This window comes from Lactuca saligna, chromosome 8 (assembly GCF_052625555.1).
Source record: "Lactuca saligna cultivar CGN05327 chromosome 8, ASM5262555v1, whole genome shotgun sequence".
Classification (NCBI taxonomy): Eukaryota; Viridiplantae; Streptophyta; class Magnoliopsida; order Asterales; family Asteraceae; genus Lactuca; species Lactuca saligna.
This window is the reverse complement of record NC_136424.1, coordinates 1548013-1561498: the sequence shown is the minus strand read 5'-3', so window position 1 is coordinate 1561498 and position 13486 is coordinate 1548013. Positions and strand designations below refer to the sequence as shown.

Below are 13486 nucleotides of genomic sequence, written 5' to 3'. Positions count from 1 at the left end.
TATATTAACCATTTACCCATTTTTTACACATTATCTTAATTTTATTGTACATACTAATCTAGTATAGAGATTTTTAGTTACACCATAATCTAGACTTTTGACTAATTTTGTTTGGGAGTCGCTTGAAGTCTTTTTTTTTTTTTTTTTTTTTTTTTATAATTATATTTATTTATTTATTTATTTTTAGAAATTAAATATTTTAACATTTATAAACGAGTATTAAAATAAAAACAACCTACATTTTATTTTCGAAAAATAACCATCTCTCCGGAATATCGTATTCGAGAGTGGGTACGATCATTTTGGAGTTGAGGTTGTTCGCAGGTATTAGGTTCGAAATCTGACAATTGTACATTAGAGATTGACGAAATGTATTCCAGACTATGGATACCAAAATATGTTATTATGGAGTATTTAAGTTCATTCCGAAGTAGGTTTTAGTAGATAGGATTTGAGTTTGGAATCTGACACAACGTACGTTCCGGACTGAAAAGTATTTTTTTGGGAATGTACCCCGGAATGTATGGACATTCTAGAGTACTATTCCACAAAGGTAAAATTAGGGTATTTGTGTGTTCTTTGTTACCTATATGCAATATATAAGGGGATCACAATACTTGTTTGGATCTTATACCCATTACTGATTTCGACATACGGGTCCAAAATGACCAATTCCAGACCTTGTGGTAATTTTTCAAAAAAAAAAAAAAATTGTGGTTAAGGATGTAAAAAAGCCAAGCCAAGCCTTGTCAAGCTCGTTTAAGTTATACGAGGCTCGAACTTGACTTGAGCTTGTAAAGAATTATAAAAGTTTGGCTCGGGCTCGAGCTCGACTCATTTTTTTGTCTAACATGCCTAAACAAGCTTGAGCTTGGTTTGAACTCATTTATTAATACCCTAAATCACTAATGTCCTAAATAGTTTTTATTTTAAAATATAATAATAATAATAATAAATTATATTATATATAGGCTTGTTTAGTATCGCGGGCCTAATCGAGCTTAGTGACATAGGCTCAAGCTCGAGCTCGTTTAATGAACGAACTTAATATTAAACCCGAGCTCGGTTTGGACTCATTTAAAATCAGTTTCGAGTCAGACTTTTAACGATCTAATCTCGAGTATCTCATGAGTAACTCTGCTCGTTTGCACCATTATCTATGGTTATTGTTTTTTAAAATAACATTAGAAAGTGGTTAGATTACTCAAAATTCCTTTTTAATAGCTTAAGATTAATTACACATCTCTATCTCTATCCATATCTATGCCTATGTCTATCTTTCTCTCTCTCTCTCTCTTTCTCTCTCTCTCACACACACATACACACCTTTTTAACTAACTTTATTTATTTGTGACGTCAAACTTTTATAATTATTTTTAAATAAATATATTAACTATGTTATACTTTATAATATATTTTAGGGATAACATCTTAAAATGATAATATATTTTTTGATTTGTACATATTTTATCACTGAGTTCTTTTCATCCACATTTTCTCATTCTACTTGTTTAAATTATACACATTTAGGAACGTCCCGATTTTCGCAACAAAATTTTCAATTTTTAATTCGGGTAAAATAAGCCATTTGTTAAGGTAACATCAAGAAAATCATTTGTTCCAAAAGTTTACATTCCAAATTTTAGAGTATGAACATAGGTCAGAATCATAAAATACAAAGTTGTTGATGTGTGTACAGTCACGTCTTCGCATTCTTATGATCATCTGAAGTATCTGAAACATTGAAATCCATAATCGTAAGCCAAATCTTAGTGAGTTCCCTAAAATACCGCACACCACAATATAAATACAAGCATATAAGCATTGGCCTTCACTCTATGACTAGCCCACCCTACTCGCCTGCAACATAAATATGGTTTGCACCCGCCCTTCAACGTAACATTGGTCCACACAGAATGTAATATTAGTTTCAGGTATATATTTTCCCTTTGTGTTTTTGGCATTTAAAAACTAAAATATGAAGTTTTGGTTGGCCATGATGTGGTGGGGGAAGGCACCACGGCATGGCCTCAGCCGTTAGAAATATGCATTTTGGTGTGTGCCACGACATGTCGAGGTTCTAGAAACGGTGTGGCATCCGTTTTATGCTAAACTATAATTTATTTTATTTCATTCTTTTATATAGTTTATTTTAGATTTTTATCCTTTTTTCTTAGTATTATATTGTATATTCTTTGTTTTCTTTATCATTGATCATTAGGGCCGTCTCAAGATGATTTGAGGTCCTGGGCAAAAAAAAAAATGGAACCTTTAGTGATAGATATATAAATATAATTTTTATTTTTGGTAAAGGAGGGGCGGTACCTCCGAAATTTTTTATTAATTAGAAGAAAAATAATACAATTGCAAGTTGAGGACTCCCCACCTATGGAAAGGAAAAAGCTTTGCGACAGGCGAGGAGCCAAACAACCTAATACTATAAATACAAAGCAACATAATAAAAAATGCTATAACATGATTTGCACCTATTACATAAACATAACAAAGAAAAAACTAAAAAATTTACATTTACGAGTTTTTTTAGAAGCAAAGTCATTATAAATAGTATCAAGGTTAATTTTATCCAACATATATTTTTCGATACATAACATAGCCAAACCATTCAATCTTTCTTGTAACATAGATGATCTCAAATAACTTTTTAATAATTTTAATTTTGAAAAACTTCTTTCTGTTGATGCTACAATAACATGTATAGTTAATAATATTCGATATGCAATGAAAACATGTGGATAACAATCTTCAGTTTTAACGAACTCTAGAACTTTAACAACGGACATAAAAACGTTTGGCAAAGTCATTTGTAACACTTGAAGTTCGGAAAACAAATAATTTGAATCTACATCACACAAGTTATTATGAGAAAATTGTTTTGTGAAATTAGTACAACTTTTTTTAAGTTCAATGTCATCCAATGACATTAACTTTTTTGAATTATATAAAAATCCAAAAATATTTTCAAAAATAGTTAGTTGTTCAAATCTACTCTTTAATGAAACAATTGTCATATCAACAACAACCATAAAATATTCAATTCTAAATGATTCTTCGGCTGAATGTAATTCTTGTGCATTATCAATTTCATCAAATTTCCTTTTTCTAGTATCTTGACGTCTTATTGAAATGTAGGTTCAACATCCATATCAATTACTATGGCTTTAGCATTATCTAAACTACGGGAAAATCCTTCATTTCTATATTTCTCAAAGAATGATATTATATTTTTTAATTGATTAACGGTGGCATCAATACACATAGATTTAGTTTGCAATTTTTTACTTACCATATTAATATCAAACGAAATATCATACGAAATTACCATACCAAGTAAAAATTCATAAATTTCTATGGCACCAACTAAACTTTCTGCTTCACTGTTTGATTTAGCATCATTGCATGATTTACCTAATTCAAGTATAGCTTGCCTTATTTGAGGAACTTGAAACCTAAAAGTTTTGACACTTTTAATTCTACTTTCCCAACGTGTATTAGATAAATATTTTACAGTTAAATTGTGAACATTTTCAAGTAGTATGTTCCATCTTTTAGTAGAACTCGAAAATAGTACAAACATGCGTTGCACAACTCCAAAAAAAGAAATAGTTTTTTCACATGAATGAGCCATATCACTAACTGTAAGATTAAGACTATGTCAAGCACATGACATATACAACGCTCTTGGATTAATTTGAAGTAATCGTTTTTTAACCCCTTAGTGTTCCCTTTCATGTTAGAACCATTATCATAACCTTGCCTTCTTATGTCATCAATATTAAGACCGATTGATTTAATTGCATATAATAATTCGTTAAATAGTCCTAAGCCAGACGTATCATCTACCTTTAAAAATTCTAAAAAGTGTTATTCAACTTTTATTTTGTTACTAGATATGTTCACACATCGAATAACTAGAGTCATTTGTTCTTGATGACTTACATCGGGGGTACAATCAAGAATCACAGAAAAATATTTTGCTTCTTTAATAATTTTAATTATAGAATTTCTAACATTGCGAGTTAAAATAGAAATTAGTTCATTTTGGATATTGTTCCCTATATAATGATTATGGGTTTCATGATTTTCTATTCATTTAACATGATCTTGCATTACACTGTCAAATTCTGTCATCATTTGAATTACTCCTAAAAAATTACCATTATTATCTTGATTAAGTTTCTCATTAGATCCTCGAAAAGCTAAATTATATTTGGATAAATATTTCACGGCATCAACTATTCTTATTAAAACTTGTCTCCAACATTCTTTTTCTTTTATGTATATATTTGTTGTAAGTCATTATCAATTGTTTCATTTTTACCCAATCTTACTCTTAGCTCATTCCAAGATGGTACACATATGAGCACTATTTTATGTTCATCAAGTCTTTCATAAAGGTATTTCCAATTATTAAATCCATTATTTGTCAAAGAAATTTGATTATTATTATTAATAGGTTTAAACAATTTACAACAAAAACAATAAATTTTATCTACTTGTTTAGAATAAATTAACCGTTTTCGATCGCTTGTTTCACCATTACCTAGCTTTCTAGTATAAACACCATAAGAAAAATATCTAGATAAATTATCTTTATGAAACACAAGATTTGATTCTCTAATTCGTCATTTATCAACTAAAAATTCCCTTAATTTATTGTCAATATTATCCCAATTACTTGGATCATAAATATTTAAAGGAAGAACAAATTGATGGCCATTTTCATTCATATCATTTTCACTACCAACATTATTTTCAATACTAATTTCATTCTTAGTGTCATTTTCATCTTCATTAGTGGCATTACTTTCATTGGGAATTTTATTCTCGTTAGTGTTATATTCATTCTCATTAGTGGCTTTATTATCAATTTCTTTCGTATTAGTGTTATTTTCATCCTTATTGGTAACAATGTTTTCATTACGAATTTCATTCTCATTATTATTATTTTCATCTTTATTAGTAACGTTATTTTCATTATCAAATTCATTATCATTAGTGTTAATTTCATTATCATTGTGACTATTTTCATTATCACTTGTGATATTTTCATGTTGAATTGAAACATAGGGATTATCTATTTTTTTTTATAAATTTATCCATGGATTCCTTTTGAGCATGTTCAACTTGTTCTATTTTTTGTTTCTTTTTCCTTTTTTGACTTCCGGATAGATGTTTTCTAGGAATCATTATTATCTTATAGTTATTATATGTGGATTTTTATTTAAACAAAGCAATGGAAGACAATGATAATATAAGATTATTAGATAGAGCAATGGAAAATGAACACATGAAGCATCAATTTGTAGGCTCACTAGGTTGTTGTCAAGTTGCTATTTGCTTCCAAAAAGATTTATATTTCTTTTTCAATTACACAATTACCTATACTCACTATATGAGACAAAGTTAAAGTGTATATATAAAAAAAACAGAAACAGAAAATTGAAAAGTTCCAGTTGATTAAATGGGGCTGATAACAGAGAAGTCAACAAAATCGATTTTGGGTATCATCTATATCGTGATTTAGAAATCGGTTATGGGGACTTTCACAAATCAACAAAATCTATTTGAAAGATAAAATATAAGAAATCAGATGGAGAATAAAATTGAGAAAACACGATATCTAGAAAATTGATAAATCTCTATCACTCTAACAAATCTGAAAATCGATAAAAAAAAAAGTAAAAATCAATTGCTTATTCTTACCTGATCAGATGTTATTGATTCCTAATTGCTCAATCGATTACTGGACGTCTGGATGGAATCGATTTCAGAAATTAGTTGTTCTCGTTTTCCTTCAATATCGGGAGCGGGAGTGCCGGACTATAGAAATGATGAGAGGTCGAGGGTACGGTTCAAGAATCAAGGTTCAAGGACGACAACAATTGGCATTGAAAGCTGAAGAGTCCCGCTTTAGGCTTGAACGAATCAATGTGCGTACGAGAAGCCACTGAGAAATCAGACGCTATTTTTTTTTTCTAATTAGCTAATCGAACTTTATATCATCATATGGACCTCAAAATTTTAGAAAACACATATCAGACTATTTCTATTTGCTATAACAGACTTCTAAAATGGGCCCTATATAAATTTTGGGTCCCTGGGCCATTGCCCAGCCTGCCCCCTATAGGGCCGGGCCTGTTGATCATGTCGGATACTTTTTATTTTGCATGAGGTATTTTGCAAGGTTTTAGAGTCTCGATGCGGTTGTAGTTTGGCTTGGAGATGGGCTTGGTGGACTTTCGAGGCATTATTGGGCTTTCTAGATCCATCAAAGAGGAATTGGGCTTAAAATGTTAAAGACTTGGATGAAGTGGTCTTATGAAGATGGGTCATGGACTAAAGAAGATGGACTTGGATTATCCATTTGAAAGCTTGAACATGATTGGCCAAATTTGAATCATGTGAGGTGTGGAAGGGACCAAGGGAATCTTAAGTAGTGGAAAAAAAGAGCCAATAGCATTTCAGCATTGTTTGCGAGGGTGGAGTCTCGGTGGCACAAACTTGTGAGGGTACCTGCACAACTGCACATTTTGGGGCATTTTGGTCATTTTGCTTATCATTTACATTGGGGGATTATGTTGGGCAGCCACACTTTGATTTTCCACCATCGGAGGCCCTTGGAGGTGATTTTTGATAGCTTGATCTACATTCTTCTCATCCTTCTAGTAATTGTTAGTTTCTTGATGTAAAAACACCTTTGTGATCGTTATCTTGTTTCCATGAGTGGCTAATCTATTTAATTTGGTTGACTTGGGCTAAAACCCTTGGATATTTGTGGGTTTTGAAGAATTCATGCTTGATTATCATTTATCTCATGTTTATGATTCTAGTTCTTAATTCTTATGCTTGTTTAATACTTTGATCATGAGCTTAGTACTTGAATGAACAATTGTTGGTTTATTTATTTGGTTTAGCATCGAATCGTTGAATTTATTTCTTTGGTTTAGCATCGAATCTTAAAAAACTATTGAGGGGCATGTGTTGATGGAGTTCATTAGCAATTTCATGCAAACTAAGGTCAAAGATAGTTGGGTTTAGGGATTAGATGGATCGGATGAGTTCACTGGTAAAATACTAGAAAATATATTGGTGACTTTTTATTAAAGTCTTTAACACGGTGAAAGAAGGTGGAACCATTTCGTATTGCAAAAAGTAAACATTCTACTGTGGAGGATTTTATAGAATTGAGTTTGCCTTCTAATATGGCCAAACTTGGGGCATAGAAGAGCTGATGTATCTTCAGTTTTATGGGGAAAACTTATTGCATTTGTTTGCTGAATGTGAAGCAACAACTCGTATGTGGGATATTGTTGCTCAGTGGGTGGATATCAGGTTGCATTCTTAGGACTCGATCTCAACTCCTTTTTAACAAACAAGGAGAAAATCCCTTATCAAACACTTATGATACTTTTACGTCTTTAATTTGCCAACAAAGGAAGCTAGAAACTTAATTATGTTACTTTTCCCTCTTTAATTTGCTAACTACGGAGATGGAAACTTAATTTTTTCATATAGTATCTTAGTTGTTGAGGAGAAACACAATTAACAACGACTATTTTTATATTTCAAGAAACAATTATTTATCTACCATATTGTCTCGTCAAAATTGAAGAAGTATAATGTTTGTCATTTTCTTGTCTTTATTTCATTGCGATGTGGTTAAAGTTTTAAAAGACCCAATATCAAAAGTAGAACTCATTCATAAAAAATACCGTAATATTTGTATCATAAAATAGAGATTGTTGGTGCACTTGATTGACACTATATTCAAATTTCTTATGTTTTAATAACGACGACTAGTATACTCGATGTTATATCTAATTTGCAATATTTTTCTAACAAATATCCCAAAGCATGCAACACAAATATTGTAACGTGCCCCACAAAAATTCCAATGTAATAGACCATATGTTGTGTTCTCAAAATAATTGAACACCGATTTCCGTTGAATAAACTTCCTATGTATTCATGTATTAAGGGGGTGTTTGGTTTGTCTTTTTCAAAGGCAAAAGTTCATTTTGTCAAAAATAAAAGGTAAAAAATGTTTGGTAAAAACATTTTAAAAAGACTTTTGGATTTTAGAAAGTAGGAAAAATGATTTTTTGAAAAAGTTAGGAAAACCTGATTTTTTGTAACTTTTCCAAAAATGATTTTTACCTTTCAAAAAGACAAACCAAACACCCCTAAATATTGTCATATAGATAACTTTAAATAATGTCTAATATTTCAATTTAAGAAAAACATTTACGGATTAGTCCCATGATTCCAAGATGCATAATTAAATAAGATTTTATAGTTATATAAAAGTTCTATAGTCATGTCAAATGACATAGTTCTTATAAAGTAAATAAAATAAACTATGTTTGGTTCTTATAATGCTCACCGACATATATTTAATTTAATAATATAAACACGTATCAAGATAATGGTTGAGGATTTGAAAACCTAAGGACCAATATCATGTTATACTAAAAGTAATAAACACGATATATAAGTCTTACACCCACGCTCCCTCCACCGCTGACCCAACAGTTTTTTATGAACTAAAAATCAAAATTGTTTTCTAAAAATTTAAGGTAAAATCAATGATTTAAAAACAAGTTTTTTTAGTTGAATTGATATAATGATCAGTTTTTGGGTCAGTTGGATCAGTTGGTTCGATTGTTGATTTATCTGTTTCAACCGTTAGTCTACATATGGCAGTTGTGTGCGTTAGCATTCAAGTTATGTACATTTTACATAACATGATCGATCGAGTTATTCAATTTTTTTTAAAAACAAATTATTTTTTAATGGATCAAATAAAATCCAACTATCAAAATCCAATAAACCGGTTCAAACGGTTTTTAACTGGTTCTATCACACCGGCATGGATAGAGTTAGAATATTGGAAGGGTATGCAAATGCATACCCTTGATTTATCACGTGAAGTACTCTTTTTTCATTAAAATTTTTATACATATTTATATTTATTAAAAGTGCAAACCCTTGTGAAATTATATGAATACCCAAACTAAAGGATTCATCTTCCTGCAAAGTGCAAACTATATTTGACGCAATGAGTTTTTTTTTTTTTTTTTTTTTTTTTTTTTTTTTTGTAAATACTTGTAACTATAAAACAAAACAAAAAAAATTGTTACAAATCCTAATCAATTTGAGGTTTATTAACAAAATTATAAAACCTACAAAATATTTGAATCAAAAAAGAACACAAACTCTATATCTATCACAATTTTTTTAAAACCAAATAATGGGTAAGAAAATAAATCTGAAGAAATAACCCCTAAGAAACCCTAACCGTTGTAAGCGCTCTCGTTACTTTCGTCACCGGTGATTTCGACAGAAGAAAACAAGAAAGTGAAGAAAGCAAGAAAGTGAGAAACGCCCGCTGTTTACGTCTTTGATATCTTGCTGGTAATCGTCTGCTTTCTTGGCCTCTTGTTCTACAAGTTAGTCTATCTTTGTCTATCACAATATCCTTAAGTCGTTCATAGTTTTTTGCTGGGTTTTGTAAACTTTGAATAATTTCTCTCGTTTAGTTTTGTGTGATTGTTCATGGATGTATATTAAAACCTAAGGAAATAGTGAAAGTTACTTTCTTGATTATTATATTACATAACTCAAAGTTGTCATTATTATTATATTGATAAAATAAAGTCTAGAAAGTGCTTATGTCACTGTGTTGTTTGTAATCTGTGGTGGATTAATGACATTTTGTTTTTTCAATGTAAAAAAAAAAAGTGGTATATAAAAAATGAAAACCAATTTGCTTGTGCATCAGAAAAAGACTATACATATATCATTCAATAGAATAAAAACGATACAGTACTATTACTTATGAGTTTAATTGTTTATCTTTTTTACTTTTAGTCTTATTTTACCTAACTACTATAAATGAAAGTATACTTAAATCCTATCAGTTAATTTCTTTTTAATTTGTACAAACACATATTATAACTCTTACTTTTGTTTTATTTTTTAGACTATTAATTTTGTTAGTCTTTTAGGTTGATGATGAAAACAAGTTAGCAAAACTCAAGAAGAAACACGAGACATTAGATTGGTTTGTTAATGCTAAAAAAACCCAAAACTTAAGATGGTTCTTCTTCGACGCCCGATAATATCACACATGGTAGCACCAAAGCTCCATATAGGGAGAGAGAAAGTCAATTTGATGTAAATACACTTCCACATGATCCACGCTTGAGAAAAAATATCCTTGAGTATCATCCCAACGGATAAGATACAGTAAGGAAAGAATATATGCAAAGAGGCCCTTGCCAACCACGTAGTCATTGGTTTCCCCAAACGGATTTTGGAGGCTATATGCGTTGCTTTATTCCCGCTTGGTTTAATAAACATAAATGGCTTGAATATAGTATCGATAAAGATGCTGCTTTTTGTTTTGTGTGCTACTTATTTAGGGATAAGGATGAATTCTCTGGAAAAGGTGGAGATGCTTTTGTTACAAATGGCTTTAAAAGTTGGAATATACCAAATAGGTTCGAAAGACATGAAGGAGCCGTTAATAGTATCCATAATCGAGCTAGATAAAAGTTTGATATGCTTACTAAACCTAAAAAGTCAATACAAAGCGCTTTTGAGCATCAATCTACAAAATCCCAAAAAGAATACCACACTCGATTGCTTGTTTCAATACATTGTATAAGGTATATTTTACATCAAGGATTGCCAACTCGGGGTCATGATGAAAGTCAAGGATCAAGTAATAAAGGGAACTTTCTCGAACTTCTTGAATGGTTAGCAAAACATAATGAGGAAGTTGATAAAGTTGTGTTGAAAAATGCTCCAAAGAACTTACAAGTGACCTCCCCTTCCATTCAAAAAGATATCATACACGCTTGTGCAAAAGAAACGACTAAAGCCATTATTAAAGAACTTGGTGAAGATTAATTTGCAATATTGGCAGATGAATCGGTTGATATAACTCATAACGAGAAAATATCTTTGTGCTTGCGGCATGTAGATAAGAAAGGAGACATAGTTGAAAGGTTTCTCGATGTTGTACATGTCGTTGATACCACAACTTTATCTCTTAAAAAGGCAATTTATTTTTTGCTTGCGGAACATTCATTAAGTCCATCTAAAATCCGAGTTCAAGGATATGACGGAGCTAGCAATATGAAGGGTGAAAGTAATGGACTTAATTAAAACTATAATCTTAAAAGAAACCACATCTGCATACTATGTTCACTGTTTTGCACATCAACTTCAACTAACACTAGTTGCGGTTTCAAAAAAGAGCATAGATTGTGGTGACTCTTTGACATACTTACAAACTTACTAAATGTCATTGGAGTTTCTTGTAAGAGAAAAGAAATGTTGCGAGAAGCTCAAGCTCAAAGGGTTTCACAAGCATTTGATGATGGTCAAATTGAAAGTGGCAAAGGATTGAATCAAGAACTTAGTTTGGGAAGACCGGGTGATACTCGTTAGGGATCCCACTATAAACTTATTGTGAATGTTATTTCCTTATATCCTATGATACACAAGGTTCTTGATAAGATTGGAGATGTATCTTCAAGATCGGACAATCGGCTAAAAGCGGATGTTGTTTGTTATTCACTCGAGTCTTTTGATTTTATATTTACGATACATTTGACGAAGACTATTTTTGGTGCGGCTAATGATTTGAACAACGCTTTACAAAGAAAGTATCAAAATATACTTAATGCCATGTCGTTGGTGAGATTGACCCAACAACGACTACAACAAGTAAGAGATAATAGGTGGGAACCTCTCTTAAGTTCGATCATAGCCTTCTGTGAAAAAAATTGCATCGAAGCTCCTAATATGGAAGATGTATATGTTCCGACAGGTAGAAAAAAACGTGGTAAACTACACACCACAAATCTTCATCATTTTCGAGTTGAAGTTTTTGTTGCAATCGTTGATTTGCAACTTTAATAGTTGAAAAATCGGTTTGACGATGTTAGTATGGATTTACTTGTTTATATGGCTAGTTTGAGCCCTGTTGATGATTTTAAATCTTTTGATAAAGAAAAAATTATTGCACTTGCAAAACTTTATCCTAATGAGTTTTCAAGTGTTGAATTAGTTAGTCTTGGTGATCAACTTGATAACTACATCTATGATATGAAAAAAGACGACAGATTTTAAGGATTGAAGGATCTTAAAGAACTCTTTAAGGAGATGGTGAGATCAAATAAAGATCAACTTTTTGATCATGTCTATTTACTTATTAAGTTCGTGTTGATCCTCCCGGTGGCGACAACTAGTGTAGAAAGAGCATTTTCGGCAATGACTTTTGTGAAGAACAAGTTACGTAACAGTATGAGTGATCAGTTATTAAATGATTGTTTAGTAACTTATATAGAAAAAGATATATTTTTAAAAGTTAGTGATGAAGTTATTGTTAATCACTACCAAAGTATAAGCAATCGACGACAACAATTGTAAATTTTTATTTCAATATTAAATAACTTTTGGTTTCTTTTGTTTGATTATTAATCAAAGTTTACTAGTTGCATACGCTATTTTTTTTTCTAGATCCGCCATTGCACACCGGCTAAACTCAGTTTCGAAGAAACCATCCAATTCGATCCGATCTAGAAATTGACATAAAATTGATTGTTGTTTAACTACCATCATCTCCGGTTTCCGACCTTACCGATTCAACTGACTGGTTTTTAAAACGTTAGGTAAAAGATTGCAACGAACAATCTCTACAACAAGGGAATAGGACTTGTTAAAGTAATTAACTTTTCGGGTTTTTCACATATAGGTAACTATCTTTTTTTGTACACATCTAGGTAACAAAGTTTTTGGAACTGTTCACATATGACCATTATGACCTGCTGTAGCAGGTTACATCCAGCTACAACAAGTCATAATGGTTATATGTGATCAGTTTCATCAAGTTCGTTACCTATATGTGTACAAAAAAAATTAGTTACCTAAATATGAACAAAATCAAAGGTAAGAGTAAATTACATGAATGGTCCCTATGGTATAGGGGGATTTGTGCATTTGGTCCCTAACTTATTCTTTTTAACTCGGATGGTCTCTACTGTTTATTTTTGTTGCGCGCTTAGTCCCTATCTTACCTAAAAAGACTATTATGCCCTTATTAATTTATTTTTTTAATTAATTTTCTTATTTATGTTTTTTATATGTTTAAAAAAATTAATAGACCCCACATATCTGTATCTCCTCATCGTAAATCTGAAACAACATATATAGAAATTTAATTTGGGTCCTACCGGTCACCATCCCATCTCACATCCTCTTCAACCTCTATTTTCTTTCAATCTTTAGTAACATGGAAGTCTTCACCATCCTTTTTTTTGGTCTTTCAACTCTATCGAACAAACACCATAACCCACGGTCTCTTCACACTATTGGGTTGTGGTGTTGGTTTGCTGAAGTTGAAGGACCGAAAAAGAATAGATGGTGAAGACTTCATTGTCATTAAATATGGAAA

General features: G+C 31.2%; 1 protein-coding gene across 1 annotated transcript; it reads left to right on the top strand.

Annotated features, from left to right (window-relative positions):
- The first annotated feature begins 5849 nt into the window (after nt 1-5849).
- LOC145008631 (uncharacterized) lies at nt 5850-12162 on the top strand. Its single transcript, XM_078967216.1, has 7 exons — nt 5850-5951; nt 10029-10084; nt 10446-10552; nt 10709-10924; nt 11009-11085; nt 11536-11757; nt 11953-12162. The coding sequence occupies exons 1-7, from the start codon at nt 5850-5852 to the stop codon at nt 12160-12162; spliced, it is 990 nt and encodes a 329-aa protein (XP_078823342.1).
- Nucleotides 12163-13486: the final 1324 nt, after the last annotated feature.

Coding starts and splice junctions, on each gene's coding strand:
- LOC145008631 (XM_078967216.1), top strand. CDS start 5,850: ATGATGAGAGGTCGAGGGTACGGTTCAAGAATCAAGGTTCAAGGACGA. Junction 5,952..10,028: donor TTAGGCTTGAACGAATCAAT/GTGCGTACGAGA, acceptor TTAGTCTTTTAG/GTTGATGATGAAAACAAGTT. Junction 11,758..11,952: donor CCCAACAACGACTACAACAA/GTAAGAGATAAT, acceptor CAACTTTAATAG/TTGAAAAATCGGTTTGACGA.